The 16,192-nt window shown below is 32.1% G+C and overlaps 2 protein-coding genes across 2 annotated transcripts; one reads left to right on the plus strand and one right to left on the minus strand.

Moving 5' to 3' along the window:
• Positions 1-326: 326 nt before the first annotated feature.
• On the minus strand, positions 327-5,911 carry LOC135958905 (centrosome-associated protein Alms1a-like). The gene is made up of 4 exons (XM_065509850.1): positions 5,285-5,911; positions 1,028-4,352; positions 821-969; positions 327-578 (listed from the first exon to the last, which is right to left on the minus strand). The coding sequence occupies exons 1-4, from the start codon at positions 5,696-5,698 to the stop codon at positions 516-518; spliced, it is 3,951 nt and encodes a 1,316-aa protein (XP_065365922.1). The 5' UTR covers positions 5,699-5,911; the 3' UTR covers positions 327-515.
• A 786-nt stretch (positions 5,912-6,697) lies between these two features.
• On the plus strand, positions 6,698-10,141 carry Pgant7 (N-acetylgalactosaminyltransferase 7). The gene is made up of 3 exons (XM_065506834.1): positions 6,698-7,079; positions 7,208-7,684; positions 8,161-10,141. Exons 1-3 carry the CDS (start codon positions 6,875-6,877, stop codon positions 9,252-9,254), a joined length of 1,776 nt encoding a protein of 591 aa, XP_065362906.1. The 5' UTR covers positions 6,698-6,874; the 3' UTR covers positions 9,255-10,141.
• The last annotated feature ends 6,051 nt before the right edge of the window (positions 10,142-16,192 follow it).

The following is a 16,192-nucleotide window of genomic DNA, read 5'->3' on the forward strand; positions in this document are numbered from 1 at the left end:
GACCCACTCAAACATACACAAAAAATTTCATCGAAATCGGCCCAGCCGTTAAGGAGGAGTTCAATTACTAACACACGTACAAAAGAATTATATATATAAAGATATGTACTTTAGTGGATCTCGTTTAATTGTTCCCCAGTATGTACCGTATTGTTGCCTCCTTTCTTCTTGCGACATACATTTTACTCATCTAAATATGCATTTAAAATAATAAAAGCATTTGTATTTACATTATATTTTCAAAAAAAAAATCGCCAATTTCACCAATATAAATGCTTTTTCACACCAAAAAATTACTAAACATTTTAAAAAATTTCAAGTATTTTTTATTTGTATTTTTTTTAACAAATTTATGTAAATTCAATTTATTTGTTTCATCTAACAACTGGTATTCTTAACAAGTTTCTAAAATATTTATTTAAAAAATTATGATTAACAAAATATATGCATAAATTACTGCTCCAATAATTCATTGTATTGAATTGTCGTGTATCCTATTTTTCAACTATCTAAATTTAAATTACAGTTTTGCTGTGATTTAATGATAATTTACCACTGCGCACGCGCTTTTGTAGACGCTAAAAAGAAAGAGAAATAATTATAAGTATTTTCTATATGGCCAAGATACTAGGTTACTGAATTTTGATAAATTAAATTAAAAAAAATATAAAAAAGAACCATTCAGATTTCAGATTTTTCGTTAGTGATGCTTAATCAGGCCATAAATTCAATGTTAATAGTGAATAAAAACAATCCAAGTTAAAATTTGCATAACGTATCCGTAAATACAAGAAATTAAAATTTAAATCTGTTTACATACCCGATTAAAAATATCTCTTAGAATACGATTACTTCGTCGTTTTTTCTCTTCAAGGTCACGTTTTTGTCTGGCTACAACTTCGGGTAAACTGGAAAAACGTTTATTCGTGAGCGCTTTCATTTCCTTGGTATTCAGGATACGTACTTTTTCTGCGAAAGAAACAAATCAATAATTTTTTTTTTTATATTGAATTTATTCCAAACTTACGTATTGGTGGTGGTGGTAAGTATTGTAAGCGTCTATCTAATGAATTGAAACTAGTATTATCGATAATTTCTCTTAATTGACGATCGCGTTCCTGACGCATAGATTGCAATTGATTAAGTATGGCTTTACGTTCTTTTGACTGCTGCATAAATTTCGGTTTGCTCTTTTCCAAATGTTCCTGCAGTGTTAGTTGTGGCTCTGTGGGTAACAAGGCCTTAAAATTATTTGCTACTTCGTTGGTAGCATTTGATGTGGTGCGTAAATCATTTGAGTTTATGTCAGTAATGGAAGTTGAGTTTGATGCTGGTTTGTTGTTATCAGAAAATTCAATAACGTACGCAATGCCTTTGGGTTTAACTTGAACGCAGGCAGTAGTACTTGAGGAGCTCACGTTATAAGGCTTTAATGTGGGTGAGACACGTTTAGGTCCATATATGGGTTTTGAACGCATTATGGAATCTGAGGTTTGTACTGCAACACCAACTAAAACAGCAGCTGTGGCTACATCATCATATTGATGGGTGGTAGTAGGAGTTGAAGAGGTGTTTTGAGAACCCATTGGCACCGAAACATCTGAAGACAAGCAAAACAATGAAGACGAGGAGGTAGTTGTGGTGTTAGTATTGGCGGCGATGGTATTAATCATTTCCGTATTATTCAGTTTGGTCGCTTGCATATGAGGCTTAGTCTGTTGTTGCCTCATAGCTGTTGTACTATACATAACAGGCTGGCGCTTAGGAACACCATTTTCTGTTGGAATTAAAGGTAAGGGATGTTGTGTATAGGTATAATGCACATCATTGGTTATATATTTTCTTGGCAATGTATGAGGCACTGAATAGTGTTCAGAATCTGTAGTGGTAGCTAATTTTTCATTCATCTGACGTTGTATGTTCAAATATTTAAAGTCTTCCTTTTGCTGCTGTTTAAGGGCTTCATAATGGTGTTGTTTTTTTGTTTTATAGGCTGCCATAAAATCACGCTTTCTTTGTTGAACCAAATCCCTTAAACTTTCGGACTCTAGACTTTTCTCCGTGCTGGGGGTATCAATTTTTTCTCTTTGTTTTCGTTGTTTGTTTTTTATATCTGCATCCTTAACGTTTAACAGTTGCTCTTCACTGATGTTAATGCTTTCTTTAAGTGTGCGAAATTTTGGTTTAGTTTTGGGACAATTTTTTTTTGATGAGTCCAAATCCTTCTCGTATATTATTTGAGTTTCTTTTTTTCTGTCTTTTGTACGTTTTAAATTGTCTTTGAGATTAATAACATCTTCATGAGATTCTTCCAATATAAACTCGATTTCCTGTACCAAACGTTCGGCACTTTCACTTAAAACCGATGACTTATCGGAACAGACAGTGTCATATAATTTATCCGTTTGTGTAGAGTTCTTAGTTAAGTTTTGGGAGTCACTGTACTCTGTAGGTAAACTTCTGTCGGTAGTTTCGTCTTTTAGCAAAAGATGTTTCAAACATTCAAGTCGGTTTATTTCATTTTCAATCCAATTTAATTGCTTTACACGACCAGAATCGTTTTTGGATTTTATTATTAACTTTTCTCGTTGAGTCGCCGTATTTTTCTTCAATTCCTGACGCTTTCTCTCTTCGTATTCAATTTCGGATTGTGTCAAAGGATTCAGCCATTCACGCATTGTAGGCTGATCGGCATCGGTATTAGAATTATTCAATTCATTATTAGAGGCAGCTATAAACTTTTGTGTTGTCATATCTGGCGTAGTGGTTACTGATGTCGTTGAGGATGTAGTTGTTGCAGTTTTTGAAGTTTGTGTGGAACGATTTGTTTTATTTTCTATGGATGTTGTAGAGTGTTTAATTTGATGCGCTTCTGGCATTTGTTTAAGATTTGATGTTTTCTGTTTGCTTCTATCCTTGCTTCGCGGCATCATAATTAGTTCACTTTGAGTTTCTTTGTTAATTGTAGCTGCTGCTGCTGCACTTGACACTTTTGTGTTATTTTCTTTTAGGGCATTTTCACATTCATTTTTTGAATTGTATGGTAAGTTTTTATAATGACCTTTATCTTGATGTAGTTGAGAATGAGATTCAGGTGTATATAATGGCTTTGATTTGACATTGTCTTTAGATTGTTTAGCTACTAAACAGCTACTAACAGTATTCGAATTTTCATTAGTGCTACTGGAAGATGTAGAAGGTTTTTCTGTGCTGACTTTCTCCGCTGTTAAAGGCGATAAACCCAACTCCGTGGAGGCCTTTAATTTTGCCATATTCACTTGTTTATGTCTATTACTAATATTTGAACGTACTGAGTCATAGATCTGACGACGATTGCTATCACTGGAATTAATAGTTGTAGCACTACTACTATTTATTGTAGTAGAGTTGCTTGTTTGATCGTTGGGATCTAAACGTGTTATACGCTTAACAATATCACGTATTAGTTGTTTCTTCTGTCTGCCATTAACACTTTTAGCATCGATAAGTGAACAAATCAATTGTATGCCTAAATCCAATTCGGGTGCTTGTTTGCTCAATGAAAACGAAGTGACAGTCGTCGTTGAGTCTATTGTAGAATGTGATTGATTTTCTTTATTTTCATCTATGGCAGCTTGGAATTTTGTTTGTAGTTCGCGTATACTATTAAATTGATGACGTTTTTGTTGATTTTTCTCACCTAAAGCTTTTCTTTTCATTAACAAATCTGTAATGCTGGTAATAAAGGGATGTTCCAATGGGTTATTTTGTGTTTGAACATTTGCATTGGAAAAATAATCGTTTGCTTTTGACGATCCAGATTTCGATGATCTTGATGAATAATATTCAAAACTAGAGGGCGTAGCTGTACCTTCTATTATGGAGTTTGTTGAGGACATAGTGCATTGAATTTCTTGGGAATGAACTGTTGTTGGCTTAATGAGAGAAGTTTGTGCATATTTTTCAAATTTCTCATTCAGTGAAGTGGATGAAGTTGACTGTGATATCATTTTGGGTTTAGCTCCCCTCTTTGTTGTTTCAACCAAAGTGCTGCAGGCTAGGGGAGGAGTGCTATGCTCAATTTCAGTAGCTTTTAATTTTTCCACAGTTTCTATCGGTTTTATTTTTTGGACTGTGGCGGCGGAAGTACCTGGTTCAGAGACAACACTATTTTCTTTGAAAAACTCTCTCAGCAAAGACCGTTCCATTACACTAATATTACTAGTAGACATAGACTTTTTGTAGCCAACATCACCTAGGGAGTCCCATTCCAGACGCCTATGTGTTTTAGCAACAGATTCAGGTGTTTGTGTTTTGATATTTTTAAAGGTTTTCTTGGGTGTTTCCAAATTTTCAGTTGATATGCTTAAAATCTGAAATAGTTTAGAATTTTAAATTTTTTTTTATAAATGTAAATTTTAATCTTTTTATTTTATTTCATTCTAGTAATATAAAAAAAAATTTTTGCATTTGCGACCCCACAAAGTGTATAAATTTTGGGTCATTATAGATAGGAAAGTTGATATAGCCATGTCGGCCCACAATGAGATATAACGAAAAAATCGTGAAAACCGTATGACTAAGTCATTAATATAGACAATATTGATATCTAATGATAGATATTTCAAAGTCCATTGCAACGATGTGTATAAGGTTATAGTAAGCAGGACCTACAATGGGTCTAAATAGGAGAGAATATCCTTTAACCCTAACCTAGACAATATTGATATCTAATGATAGATATTTCAAAGTCCATTGCAACGATGTGTATAAGGTTATAGTAAGCAGGACCTACAATGGGTCTAAATAGGAGAGAATATCCTTTAACCCGAATTTTTTTTCACCAAAAAAATTTGTTTGTCATAAATTTAAAAATAAATTTAAATTTAATAAAAAAATTAAATAACAATAAAACAAATTAATTTTGTTTACCTTAAAATATTTAAAATATAATTTGGTGAAGAGCTCTTACTTGTTTTTATAAACCTTTGATAAATGGGAGCTAACAAATTTCTAAATTTGTTAAAACTTGGTACACAAGTTCTTTATGGTCATACAAAATTGGATATTGAACTAATAAATTTTCCTTGAACAAAATATATCTCAAAAAAGTTATATTCCATTTTCTAAAGATTTTCTTCAATTATAACATAAAAAATGAAGAGTGGGACCATGGGGTGATATTTCTTAAAATTTCGAAGAGTAATCAAAAAACAGAATTCAGAGGAGTAAAGTTTCAAAAGCAAATTTTTTTAATCCCAAATTTAAAAATGTATGTTAAATGGTATAAAATAATAGTACATACCTTTTCTTTTTCACCCTCAGTTTCAATATTTATATCCACAATAACATCATTGGAGGCAAAATATACTCCATTTCTAATATCCTGTCCTTGCACATCAATATTTGGTAGACTTTTACTATTGGCTACAGCGCAAACACTCAACGGTCTAGATGGCATCATAGCTAAGGCCTCACAACTGCTGGTTGAAGGGATTGACTCTCGACTTTTACTGCTCTTGCAACAGGAGTCTAATGTTGCCCCACATTCACCAGCTTGTGTCTTTTGACTATCTTGACTATTGGCCGGAGAATAGAGACGCATGAACTTTTCTAAATCACGATCATGTCCAAAAAGTTGATAATATTCCATAATTTTATCACTAACGCGTGGCGTATTTGGTAATACACGCTTCGAATGTTGTGACTGATTGTCCATAGTTTGTTGTGGATGCTAAACTAAAAATTAGTTTTTAGTTGCAAGTCTTATCAATGACAAAATTAACAGCTGTGCTATATAAATGTGTTATGCAGATGTTAAGCTAATATGTAGAATTGTTTTTAGAACTCGTGCCAGAAAATCCATTCAAATTCCAAAACTCTAACAAAAAAGAAAAAAAAAACAATATGAAAAACAACCCTTGTTAGAGAAAAAATACTAACAACAATTTGTTTTCATGAATGCTTGTTCTTATTGTAAACAAAATAATAAGCAGTATTGCCAGTTGAAAATAATAACGAAATGGAGTTGCCAGTTTAAAAAACTAGTTAATAAACTAAGTTCTCATGTGGTGGCAACACCGCGGCTGACATGAGTTTTGCTAGCAACACCGGTGGCAACATAGCGGCTGACGCCAATTTTAGGACATTTTTTCTTGAAAAACAATAAAAACCTTTGCGAAATATTAAGACATTATGACAATATGACATGATGACTTGTGAATTGACCAATTATATGTTTTATTGTAACAAAAACAAAACTAGCAATTTCATTATGCGCTTTAGTCTTATTTATAATTTTTCATTTATTTTGACAAAAATGTAGATTTTCATTACAATAAAATTAAAACCGTCATTAATTGTAACGAATAAATATTTAAATTACTGATTTATTGGCAACTCTTACAAATAATTTTATTTTCAATTTCACAGTATTCAGCTTTTGTATAGCCATCGTAGCCTGAACGTCATTATGACATTTAACATTTCATGTTTTTATTACAATTTTTAGTTTTTTTGCGGCACTTTTTTGTTGTTCATTCATCTTGGTCTATTTACAAGCTGGCTTAGAGAATTTGTGGTATATATTATTGTTGTTTTCTTTTTGTATTTGTTATTGTATCTATTTCTGTGTGCGAAGAATAAGTAAAGGTTTTTGAGAACGACCAACTATAAAAATTGTATTACTTCTGTTTCTGCTGCTTCTGCTATTGAAGGCGGCTAAAAAATAACATCGTTTGGTTACAGGCAGGTAGAAAGACACGTCGACAAGATTCTGTATGAAATTAAATGACACTTTCTTTATCGTGGATAAATCTTCGATAGGAGTGTTGTTAGAAGTAATTTCCAAAAATTAATTTATTTAATTGAGTGTGCAGAGCGAGTGTTGTGAAAAATGCGTATCAGCAATATACGCAGCGGACGCATGTGCCGTGTTGCCCTTGTGTGCTTGGTCATTTTACCCCTGCTGTATTTACTTACCACTTGGAGCGATAGCCATAAGCGTGTGCAAGAAGCATATCAAGCCAAGTTTGGTTCCGGCCGTCGTAGTTACCAACGTTTGGAGGGTAGACCTAAAGAGGTGCCCCTTTTGATAGAAGGTGAGAGTTGTGTATTCGTTTTTCGTGTTTCGCACAAACAAAGAACAAAATCTTGTGTGCTTGTTTACTTTATTACAATTGCACTTGCTTAATTGATGCGCATTTGTTTATTTCTTTATTACTAACAGGTTTGGGTAACTTCGAGCCTAAAAATTTAGAAGATCGTGTTGGGCCGGGTGAAAACGGCGAAGCTCATCATTTGGCCGCTCACAAGAAAAATGAAGCCGACGAATCGGAAATGGAATATGGCATGAATATAGCTTGTTCCGATGAAATATCTATGCACCGCAGTGTTCGAGACACACGTTTGGAGGAATGCCGACATTGGAATTATCCCTTTGATTTGCCTAAGACTAGTGTCATTATTGTTTTCCATAATGAGGGTTTTTCCGTACTCATGCGTACCGTCCATTCCGTAATAGATCGCTCACCCAAGCACGTTCTCCATGAAATTGTCTTGGTCGATGATTATTCGGACAAAAAGAATCTTAAGGAAAAGTTGGACGAATATGTTGTACAATTCAATGGCCTAGTGAAATTGGTACGTAATAAGGAGAGAGAAGGTTTGATACGTACAAGATCCAGGGGTGCTTCTGTGGCTACAGGTAAGTTAGCAAAAATTTTAAGTTAAATTATGCATTCGATATAGATGTGTCCGTCTGTTGAAATCAACCGATGTCCACAAATAACATATACATGATTGGTACTCAATATATCAGCTATAGTTGCTACTTAAATTCGGGAAAATCTGTTAATTTTTTTATCTATATCTGGATGACTAAGTCATTAACATATACAATATGAAATCTAATGAGAGAGATTTCAAAGATCTTTTCAACAACGTAGAAATTCGGACCGACATATTCGAAACGGTAACGCTATTTTGGACTATTTCGGTAACGGTATTGTGACTTATATCGGTAAAGGTATTTGCTGTTATCTCGGTAACTGTAATTTCTGTCTGATTTAAATTAATATTTTATCGGTAATGGTAGTAGAGCTGAAAGAGTATTTTAGGGGTAAAGATAGCCCACCTTGATTATAAATATTTTTAACACTATTTTTTAATTTGTTTTTGCAGGTGAAGTCATTGTCTTCTTAGATGCTCACTGTGAAGTCAACATTAATTGGTTGCCACCACTATTGGCACCCATTTATCGGGATCGTACCGTAATGACTGTGCCCATTATTGATGGCATTGACTATAAAACATTTGAATATCGTTCTGTATACGGCAGTGAAAATCATTTCCGCGGTATTTTTGAATGGGGCATGCTGTACAAGGAGAATGAAGTACCTAAACGTGAACAACGTCGTAGACAACATAATTCAGAACCATATCGTAGTCCCACACATGCTGGTGGTCTATTTGCCATCAATCGGGAATACTTTTTAGAATTGGGAGCATATGACCCCGGTCTTCTTGTATGGGGTGGTGAAAATTTCGAATTAAGTTTCAAAATCTGGCAGTGTGGCGGCAGCATTGAATGGGTGCCTTGTTCTCATGTAGGTCATGTATATCGTGGCTTTATGCCTTACAATTTCGGCAAATTGGCGCAGAAAAAGAAGGGACCCTTGATAACTATAAATTATAAGCGTGTTATTGAGACTTGGTTTGATGAGACGCACAAGGAATACTTCTATACCAGAGAGCCTTTGGCAAGATTTTTAGATATGGGTGATATAACGGAACAATTGGCCCTGAAGAAACGTTTAAATTGCAAATCATTCCAATGGTATATGGACAATATTGCTTATGATGTGTATGACAAGTTCCCAGCACTGCCAGCCAATTTACACTGGGGCGAATTACGTTCGGTGGCCTCTGACAATTGCCTCGATTCGATGGGCAATCAACCGCCTGCAATAATGGGTTTGTCCCATTGTCATGGCAGTGGTAATAATCAACTAATAAGACTTAATGCTGCTGGACAATTGGGTGTAGGCGAACGCTGCGTAGAAGCCGATCGCCAAGGCATTAAATTGGCAGTCTGCCGTTTAGGTACTGTAGATGGACCTTGGAGCTACAATGAACAGACAAAACATTTGCTGCATCGTGCTCATAAGAAATGCGTGGCTTTACATCCCACCACTCAACAGTTATTTTTGGCCCACTGTGATGCTAATGATGGTTATCAACAGTGGTATTTCAAACCTATTAAACCCAAATATTAGACAATCAATCTAAAAAAATACTTTTTAAACCAGAAATGTGAAAAATTAACTAAATAAACGAATGAATGAGTGAATGATGAAATGCAACAAAAAGGAGACCTATACAACAAAAAAATAAAAAGACACAACAATTTATAAGCAATATATTTATTAGGAAATTTAAAACTATAAATCTAAGTTAGAAGAAAATAGAATGAACGCAACATAATTGTATGTGAATGTAAAGAACAATGTGGGTTTCAAAAAAAAAAAAAAAAAATTATAGATTTTTTAAAAAAAATTATAGACGATTGAAAGAATGAACTTAAAACAAAATTTATTGACAAATTTTGTAGACAACAAATCAAAATGTGTATTTAAAATATTAATGAATTGAATTTAATTATTAGTTAATAGCAATCTCTTAACATCATTTTAATATGTATGTATTTTAATTTTTCAGTTTTTTTATTTTTTCATTTAAAATTTTATATGTTTAAACAAAAATTCGTCAACATTGCCAACTTCTTTTTAAGAAATGTTATATTTATTTAATTACATATTTAAAATATACTAGATCTATACTTAAATAAGGTATATGAGATAATGTTATACAGCTTCCATTTTTTCTATCAATTTTAATTTGTGATAAATCTTGCAAAAATCTAATTATTTCTAAAACTAACTGAACATGTAATCTCTTTTTATTATTATTTTTATTATAATAAGCATTTACTTAACTAATTTTATTTAGGCCTTTAGCTTTTTTTTTAAAAAAAGCACGACTTTTTGAAAAAAGCAAACAACCATTTATAAATGCTACTATTACAAGTCTGAAAATGAAAAAAAAAAGTTAAACAAAAAATTATTTAACATTAAAATATTAATTAAATAAAAATTAAAAAAAACTCGATTTCTTTTGATTTTGTGAGGGAAGGAAAAAATACAAAACAACGGAAATTATTATTAGATACTTGTTTATTTTATCACAAGAAAAGCCTCTTTGGATAATTTATACATACAAAATGTTGTAAAAGAAACTGCGTAAAAAAGTAATCACATTAATTTTAATCAAACTATAAAAACAAAATTTTTCCTATACAGTTCTTTTGAAGTCTTTTAAAAATCAATCAAAATTATTTATTGTAAGTTATAATTAATACTTTTATACCGCTATTTATTAGTTCTTGAAATTTGAAATAAGTACGTTGGCTATTTACGATCATGAATATTGGACAAATAAAGTTAATAAATTAACATTTTCGTTAGGAATGATAAGAATTTTTCTTTATTACATGTACTTTATAAAATTATACACTTGCGGAAATAGTTTAGTACATGAAAATATAAATATTTAAGCAATTATCTGCAATCAATAAAGCTAATCATCCTGAGTTTTGTGTATTTGTGTTGGATGTTATGAGTGATCCAGGGGGGTTAAACCCTAATTCGATTCGAAAGGAAATCGTTTCAAATTACAATGTATTTAGCACACAATTTCCAACATTTCCGTTTTCGGATTCAGTTACGCAGTAACCGCCCAGATTTTATTATTTGTTCAGTAGCTCTTTAAGTTTTTTTTTTGTTTTAAATTTTTGAAGGTATAGCAAATAGAGTATTCAAAAACCCCCAATTTTTAGAAAGCCGGTTTTCGGGTTATTTGAAAATATGCAATTTTTAGAAAACCTTTTTCGAATACGAATAAGCTGAACGGGATTTCAGTACAGTGCGGTAGTATTTTTTCAGTTTTTCTTTATTTTTACTAGAAAAAATTTAATTGCAAATATTTTTTAAAGGGAAACAAACAACGTTTGAAAAAGGTGAAGATAATTATCGCCCAATCGCAATTTGTTCTGCACTGTCGAAGGTTTTGGAGAGCATGTAGAACCCTGTTAATTTTTTTTAAATCAAATGGACTTTTCAACGAGAGACAATCCCCCTTATCGCGGTTGGCGTATGTGTTTTGCGCCTACGACAGTTTCGTACTAGATTAAAGAAACAGGTTCCATTTTGATCAAATGATCAATCTTTTCAACGATAGTCAATATGGATTCCGCAGTGGCCATTCAACGGGAGACCAAGTTTGTCATTCCTTTTGTAATTTCTATATTTTTCATTTACGACCTCATAAAGTATATACATATGTATATTCTAGATCGTAATAAATAGCGGGGTCGATATAGCCGTATCCATCTGTACATCTGTATGTTGAAATCAACTTTCCGAAGCACCCAAATAACTTACATATTTGATTCATACATCAATGTATCCGCTATAGTCTCGGTTCGGTTGCTATTTAAATTAGGGAAAATCTGCTCACGAATGGCTGAGATATAAGCAAAAAACCACTACTACCTCGTTTTTTGATCTATATCTGGATTACTAAGAGCTAGTTTCTTACTTGTCAGTTAAACTCAGCTTAACACGCTGTTATATTAATCCTGAAATATATTTTGCCGGAATTTAACCAATGATTGTGTTTCTCACTAGTGGATTAATTTTGTTAGCATTGCCATACTTTTCAGTCAAATCACATGTTTATTCTTCAAATTTTTTCATATAAATATGGCAATACTATACATTTTATAAGAAAAAGCAACCGCGTTACATAACTTTTTTTTGTAAATTTTAACTTTCTAAAAGAAAAAGCGACATAACAGTATATAAAATGTATATTAAAAATTATATTGATGTTAATAAAGCAAATAAAAACAAAGAGCTGCTGTGCTGAATTCTTTATTTTATATTCCATCTGTTTGTGCTTTGGCATTTTATACTTAGGTTTAACTCACCAATGATGCTCAGTTAAACCTAGATTATATAGCATATAAACAATAAGTGAGAAACACAATTTTTAGTTTAATTTAGGTTTAAGCGAAGAATGTAGATTATCTCTATCCCAGAAACTAGCTCTAAGTGATTAATATTGACTATAAGGTTATCTAATGATATACATTTCAATGTTTTTTTTTATTTAACTTAAATTTTTTTTTATCAGTACAATTTTTTCATATAAAATAAAAGTTCTTAAATATAAAAACCAGTTCAACAATCCAAAAACCGGTAGGTTTTTCAAATAGAAAAAAGGGTTTCCGCTTAAAACTAATATTGTAAAAATTACGAAGGGAACGAGAAACTTATATTTTCACTCATAATGTAACTTCCCTTTTGATTATCTTAAAATCATAAATTACTTAATAGTTCTTCTCTTACACTTATATTTTTTTTCTGAGTTAATGTTAGATAACCGTTCAAATTTATCGTTAATTTGTCGATAGTTATAAACAAGTAAAAATTATTCTTCCTACACATGTTTATTTATAACAATTTAATATTTTTTATCAAAAACCCAGACAAGCCGTTTCATAAAGCGTAATTTATTTATTAGTTATTAAATATTTTAATTAAATTTTTCTGAAAGAAGTGTAAATTCATGCATACATTTATTTATAAAATTTTGCAAATAGATAAGACTGTTTTTTCACCATTAGGATGCCCGATGGCGCCATTTTTCTTGACTTATTGTGTATTCTAAGATATTAAAATTAATTATAAATTTAGTTCTATTTATAATTTTGTTTATCAATTAATACGCTAGTGTTTATGTATATTTTGCAAATGAAAGTAATTTTCAATAACTTTTAACTAAAAACCCCACAATGCGGGTTTGACGTAAACGAGCACAATCTGATAGGAGCAAATTGAAGAAATGAAATGGCTGTTTTTTAATGAAGTATTAAAATGACAAGATTACAAATGTAAATTTTAAAATGTCATTAAATGTTTAAGTTATCATCACTACAAAGGGGACTTAAACCATACCTGATATTTGCGTAAACAACAGAGTGTGTAAAATGAAACATATTCAAGTGGTAAATTAGGGGGCCCAAAAGAAATTGTGGATGTTCCCAACTAAAATTAAAGTTAAATTCATTCTAAGATAACGTTTCTCAAAATGTTTGTCCTGAGTTCTGTATTTGGTGAATACAGAACTCAGGACAAATAAGGTTTATATGATTTTTTTTTCACATTTCTCGCAATGGAGAGCGTATTTGAAAAAAAAACTTTAAATTGAATCCATTATTTCCAACTTATAAGTCCTCATATTTTGGTAAGTCAGGCTAATGACTTTTTGATAGTGCCATTAATTCTTTAATTTTTATTAAATGTTCATTCACTAAAATGTATTTTTTTCTGATTAAAATCAAATCGTTCACTTAGTCACAATACTTATGTATTAGCAACTTTATTTATAATCAAATATAGAAATTAGCAATTATTTTGCTTAATCATAAAGTTGTTTAAATGATTTTTCAAGGAAATAAATAATTTACAATCTAACTAAGTAAGTAGTTCAACAATAAATTTTAAAGATAATTGTATAAATTGTACATAAATTGTAAAAATAGAATTTTGAATAACTGCTATGGGATCGCTTGACAATACATAATTATTTTGCATTTAAAACAAAAGAACTAATTTATATTAGTATCAAATATGCTTCCCAACCACTTCATTCTAAATACTTTTTAACAGATATTGCAACATGTGGCGGAGCATTGTCATGAAGGAGTATTATGGTTTCATGTCTGGCCAAATATTCTGGGCGTTTTTCAGCCAATGCTAGCTTCAAACTAATCAGTTGCGTTCAGTACAGGTTCCATGTGATGGTCTGTTCAGATTTCAGCAGCTCATAATAGGTAGCTCCCACCAAATACAGAGAATTACCTTAGCGCCATGAATATTTGGCTTTGGTGCCGATTTGGCTGGTTGGTAGGTCTTTGGGTTATCATAATGGATCTCATGGTCTCATTGTAATCAGGACATGCACGTGTTAAAATAACTAGTCACGTAGCTAGTTATTGCCACCATAAATGATGGACAAAATCACTATTTCGGGACTGTCTCTTAGAACTGCTGGGAAGATACACCCAATACATAAAAATAATTATTGTTGAGAGAAACTTCTAAAATAATTCGTTTCAATGTCGGTTAAATCGGTTTTATCGAACAGGTTTTCTAAAAAAGTACAATTTTCGGTTATTCGACAAATCGGGTTTTCAAAAACTCGGGTTTCTTCGTATAAAAACTACCGTCATTCGTCCATAAAAAAAAACAGAAATCTCTTGTATGGGCGGGAGCTGCAAGGTCTAGTCTAGAGATGCTGGATTAGATTCAAGTAAGGTTTTTGGATCTTATAGGGGTTACCAGGTCTATTGATACTTTGGAACATCGTCTGAACGTTTGAATATAGAACCTAATTTCTGCCAATGTTTTCAAGTCAAACATCAAAAAACCCCTTTTTCCTCCTCTCTGTCCTTCATTTCCTAATACATACACAATGCACTACATATCGTCCCCTTAATAAAACAAAAGTGTATAATTTTTTTGGCATTTCGAAATAAATGAGTTTAAAATTTTTGTGTTAGTAGACATCTAGAGCAAAAGTAATTTTTCAATTGATCTTTTGACCCAATTTGTGAAAGTAGAATTTCACCAAATTTTGACCACATACATATATAATCAGTTGTGTAGATTCTTATTATGCAATAAAAAATAATGGTGTATAAGGAGTGAGATCGAAAAATTCTTAACACACGTTTTTCATTACATTTTTTAACCCAAGTATTATTTGAATTTTTTTTTGATCAAGTTACCTTTGAAAAACATGTCAGTTATTATGTGTAATGTCAATTATATTAATTTTTTTGTTAATCTGATTAAAATGAGTGACCAGAAAAAAGTGCGTACTGAAATTATTAAATATTTTCAACAAAACCCAACTTGGTCTTACAAAAAGTTGGCCAAGCATACAAAGGTCTGCCGTCAAACTGTTTCCAATGTTATTAAACAGTACCGGGAGAACTTGTCAGTTGATAGAAAACCTGGTTCAGGTAGAAGGAATGGTCCACATGATGTTTCTAAAGCCAAAAAAATAGAACGCATTTTCAAAAGAGCTCCCAACACATCCGGTAGGAAAGCAGCCCGGTTAGCTCAGTGCTCGGACTATTTGGTACGAAAAGTTAAAGCTAATGCAGGTTTAAAAACATACAAGGCTCAAAAAGTTCCTGACAGGAACGCTACTAAAAATTTAGAGGCCAAAAACAGAGCACGGAAATTGAAGTCAAGTTTTATAAAAAAATATTCTTGCTGCATAATGGATGACGAAACGTATGTTCTGGCAGATTTTTCGCAACTTCCAGGTCAAAAATTTTATGTTGCTGATGCTCGAGGGAATGTTGAAGAAAAGTTTAGGACCCAAAAGCAGACAAAATTTCCCAGAAAGTTCTTGGTATGGCAAGCAATATGCAGTTGCGGCAAAAGAAGCCACTCATTTGTTACAACGGGCTCTATAAATACCGAAATTTACATCAAGGAATGTTTACAAAAAAGGCTGCTTCCATTCATAAGACTTCATAATGTGTCCACTTATTTTTGGCCTGACTTGGCATCCTGTCACTATGGCAAACAAGCCCTTGAGTGGTACAAGAACAATAATGTGGTATTTGTACCAAGAGAGGCAAATCCTCCAAACTGCCCGGAGCTAAGGCCAGTGGAGAGATATTGGGCTCTTGTTAAAAGAGAATTGAATAGTACAAAAAAGGTGTCCAAAAGTGTGGTAGATTTTAAACGGAGATGGACTACATGTTCGAGCAAAGTGACAGAAAGCACTATAAAAACGTTAATGGAAGGGTTCAAAATTTCATCACTAGTGATTAAAACTATAAAAATAATTTTTTTTGTAAATTGTAATAATAATTTCAATCAAATAAAAAAAAAATTAAAGCTGTAAGTTTAGTGGTTTCTTTTTTATAAACATATATGTATGTTAAGAATTTTTCGATCTCACTCCTTATGCTTATACACTATTGTTTTATTGAGCGGACGATATATGGATATCCCTTTAAGCTACGTTTTCGCATACACCGTAATCGGCACCGAAAACGAAATTCCATACA

This window comes from Calliphora vicina, chromosome 4 (genome assembly GCF_958450345.1).
Source record: "Calliphora vicina chromosome 4, idCalVici1.1, whole genome shotgun sequence".
In the NCBI taxonomy this organism is placed as follows: domain Eukaryota; kingdom Metazoa; phylum Arthropoda; class Insecta; order Diptera; family Calliphoridae; genus Calliphora; species Calliphora vicina.

Excerpts from the sequence above, each read along its gene's own strand:
- LOC135958905 (XM_065509850.1), bottom strand. The coding sequence starts at position 5,698 with ATGGACAATCAGTCACAACATTCGAAGCGTGTATTACCAAATACGCCA. Across the intron at positions 4,353-5,284 it reads CTGAGGGTGAAAAAGAAAAG|ATTTTAAGCATATCAACTGA; the intron begins GTATGTACTATT and ends AAACTATTTCAG. Across the intron at positions 970-1,027 it reads CTTACCACCACCACCAATAC|AAAAAGTACGTATCCTGAAT; the intron begins GTAAGTTTGGAA and ends TTTCTTTCGCAG.
- Pgant7 (XM_065506834.1), top strand. The coding sequence starts at position 6,875 with ATGCGTATCAGCAATATACGCAGCGGACGCATGTGCCGTGTTGCCCTT. Across the intron at positions 7,080-7,207 it reads GGTGCCCCTTTTGATAGAAG|GTTTGGGTAACTTCGAGCCT; the intron begins GTGAGAGTTGTG and ends TATTACTAACAG. Across the intron at positions 7,685-8,160 it reads GGGTGCTTCTGTGGCTACAG|GTGAAGTCATTGTCTTCTTA; the intron begins GTAAGTTAGCAA and ends TTGTTTTTGCAG.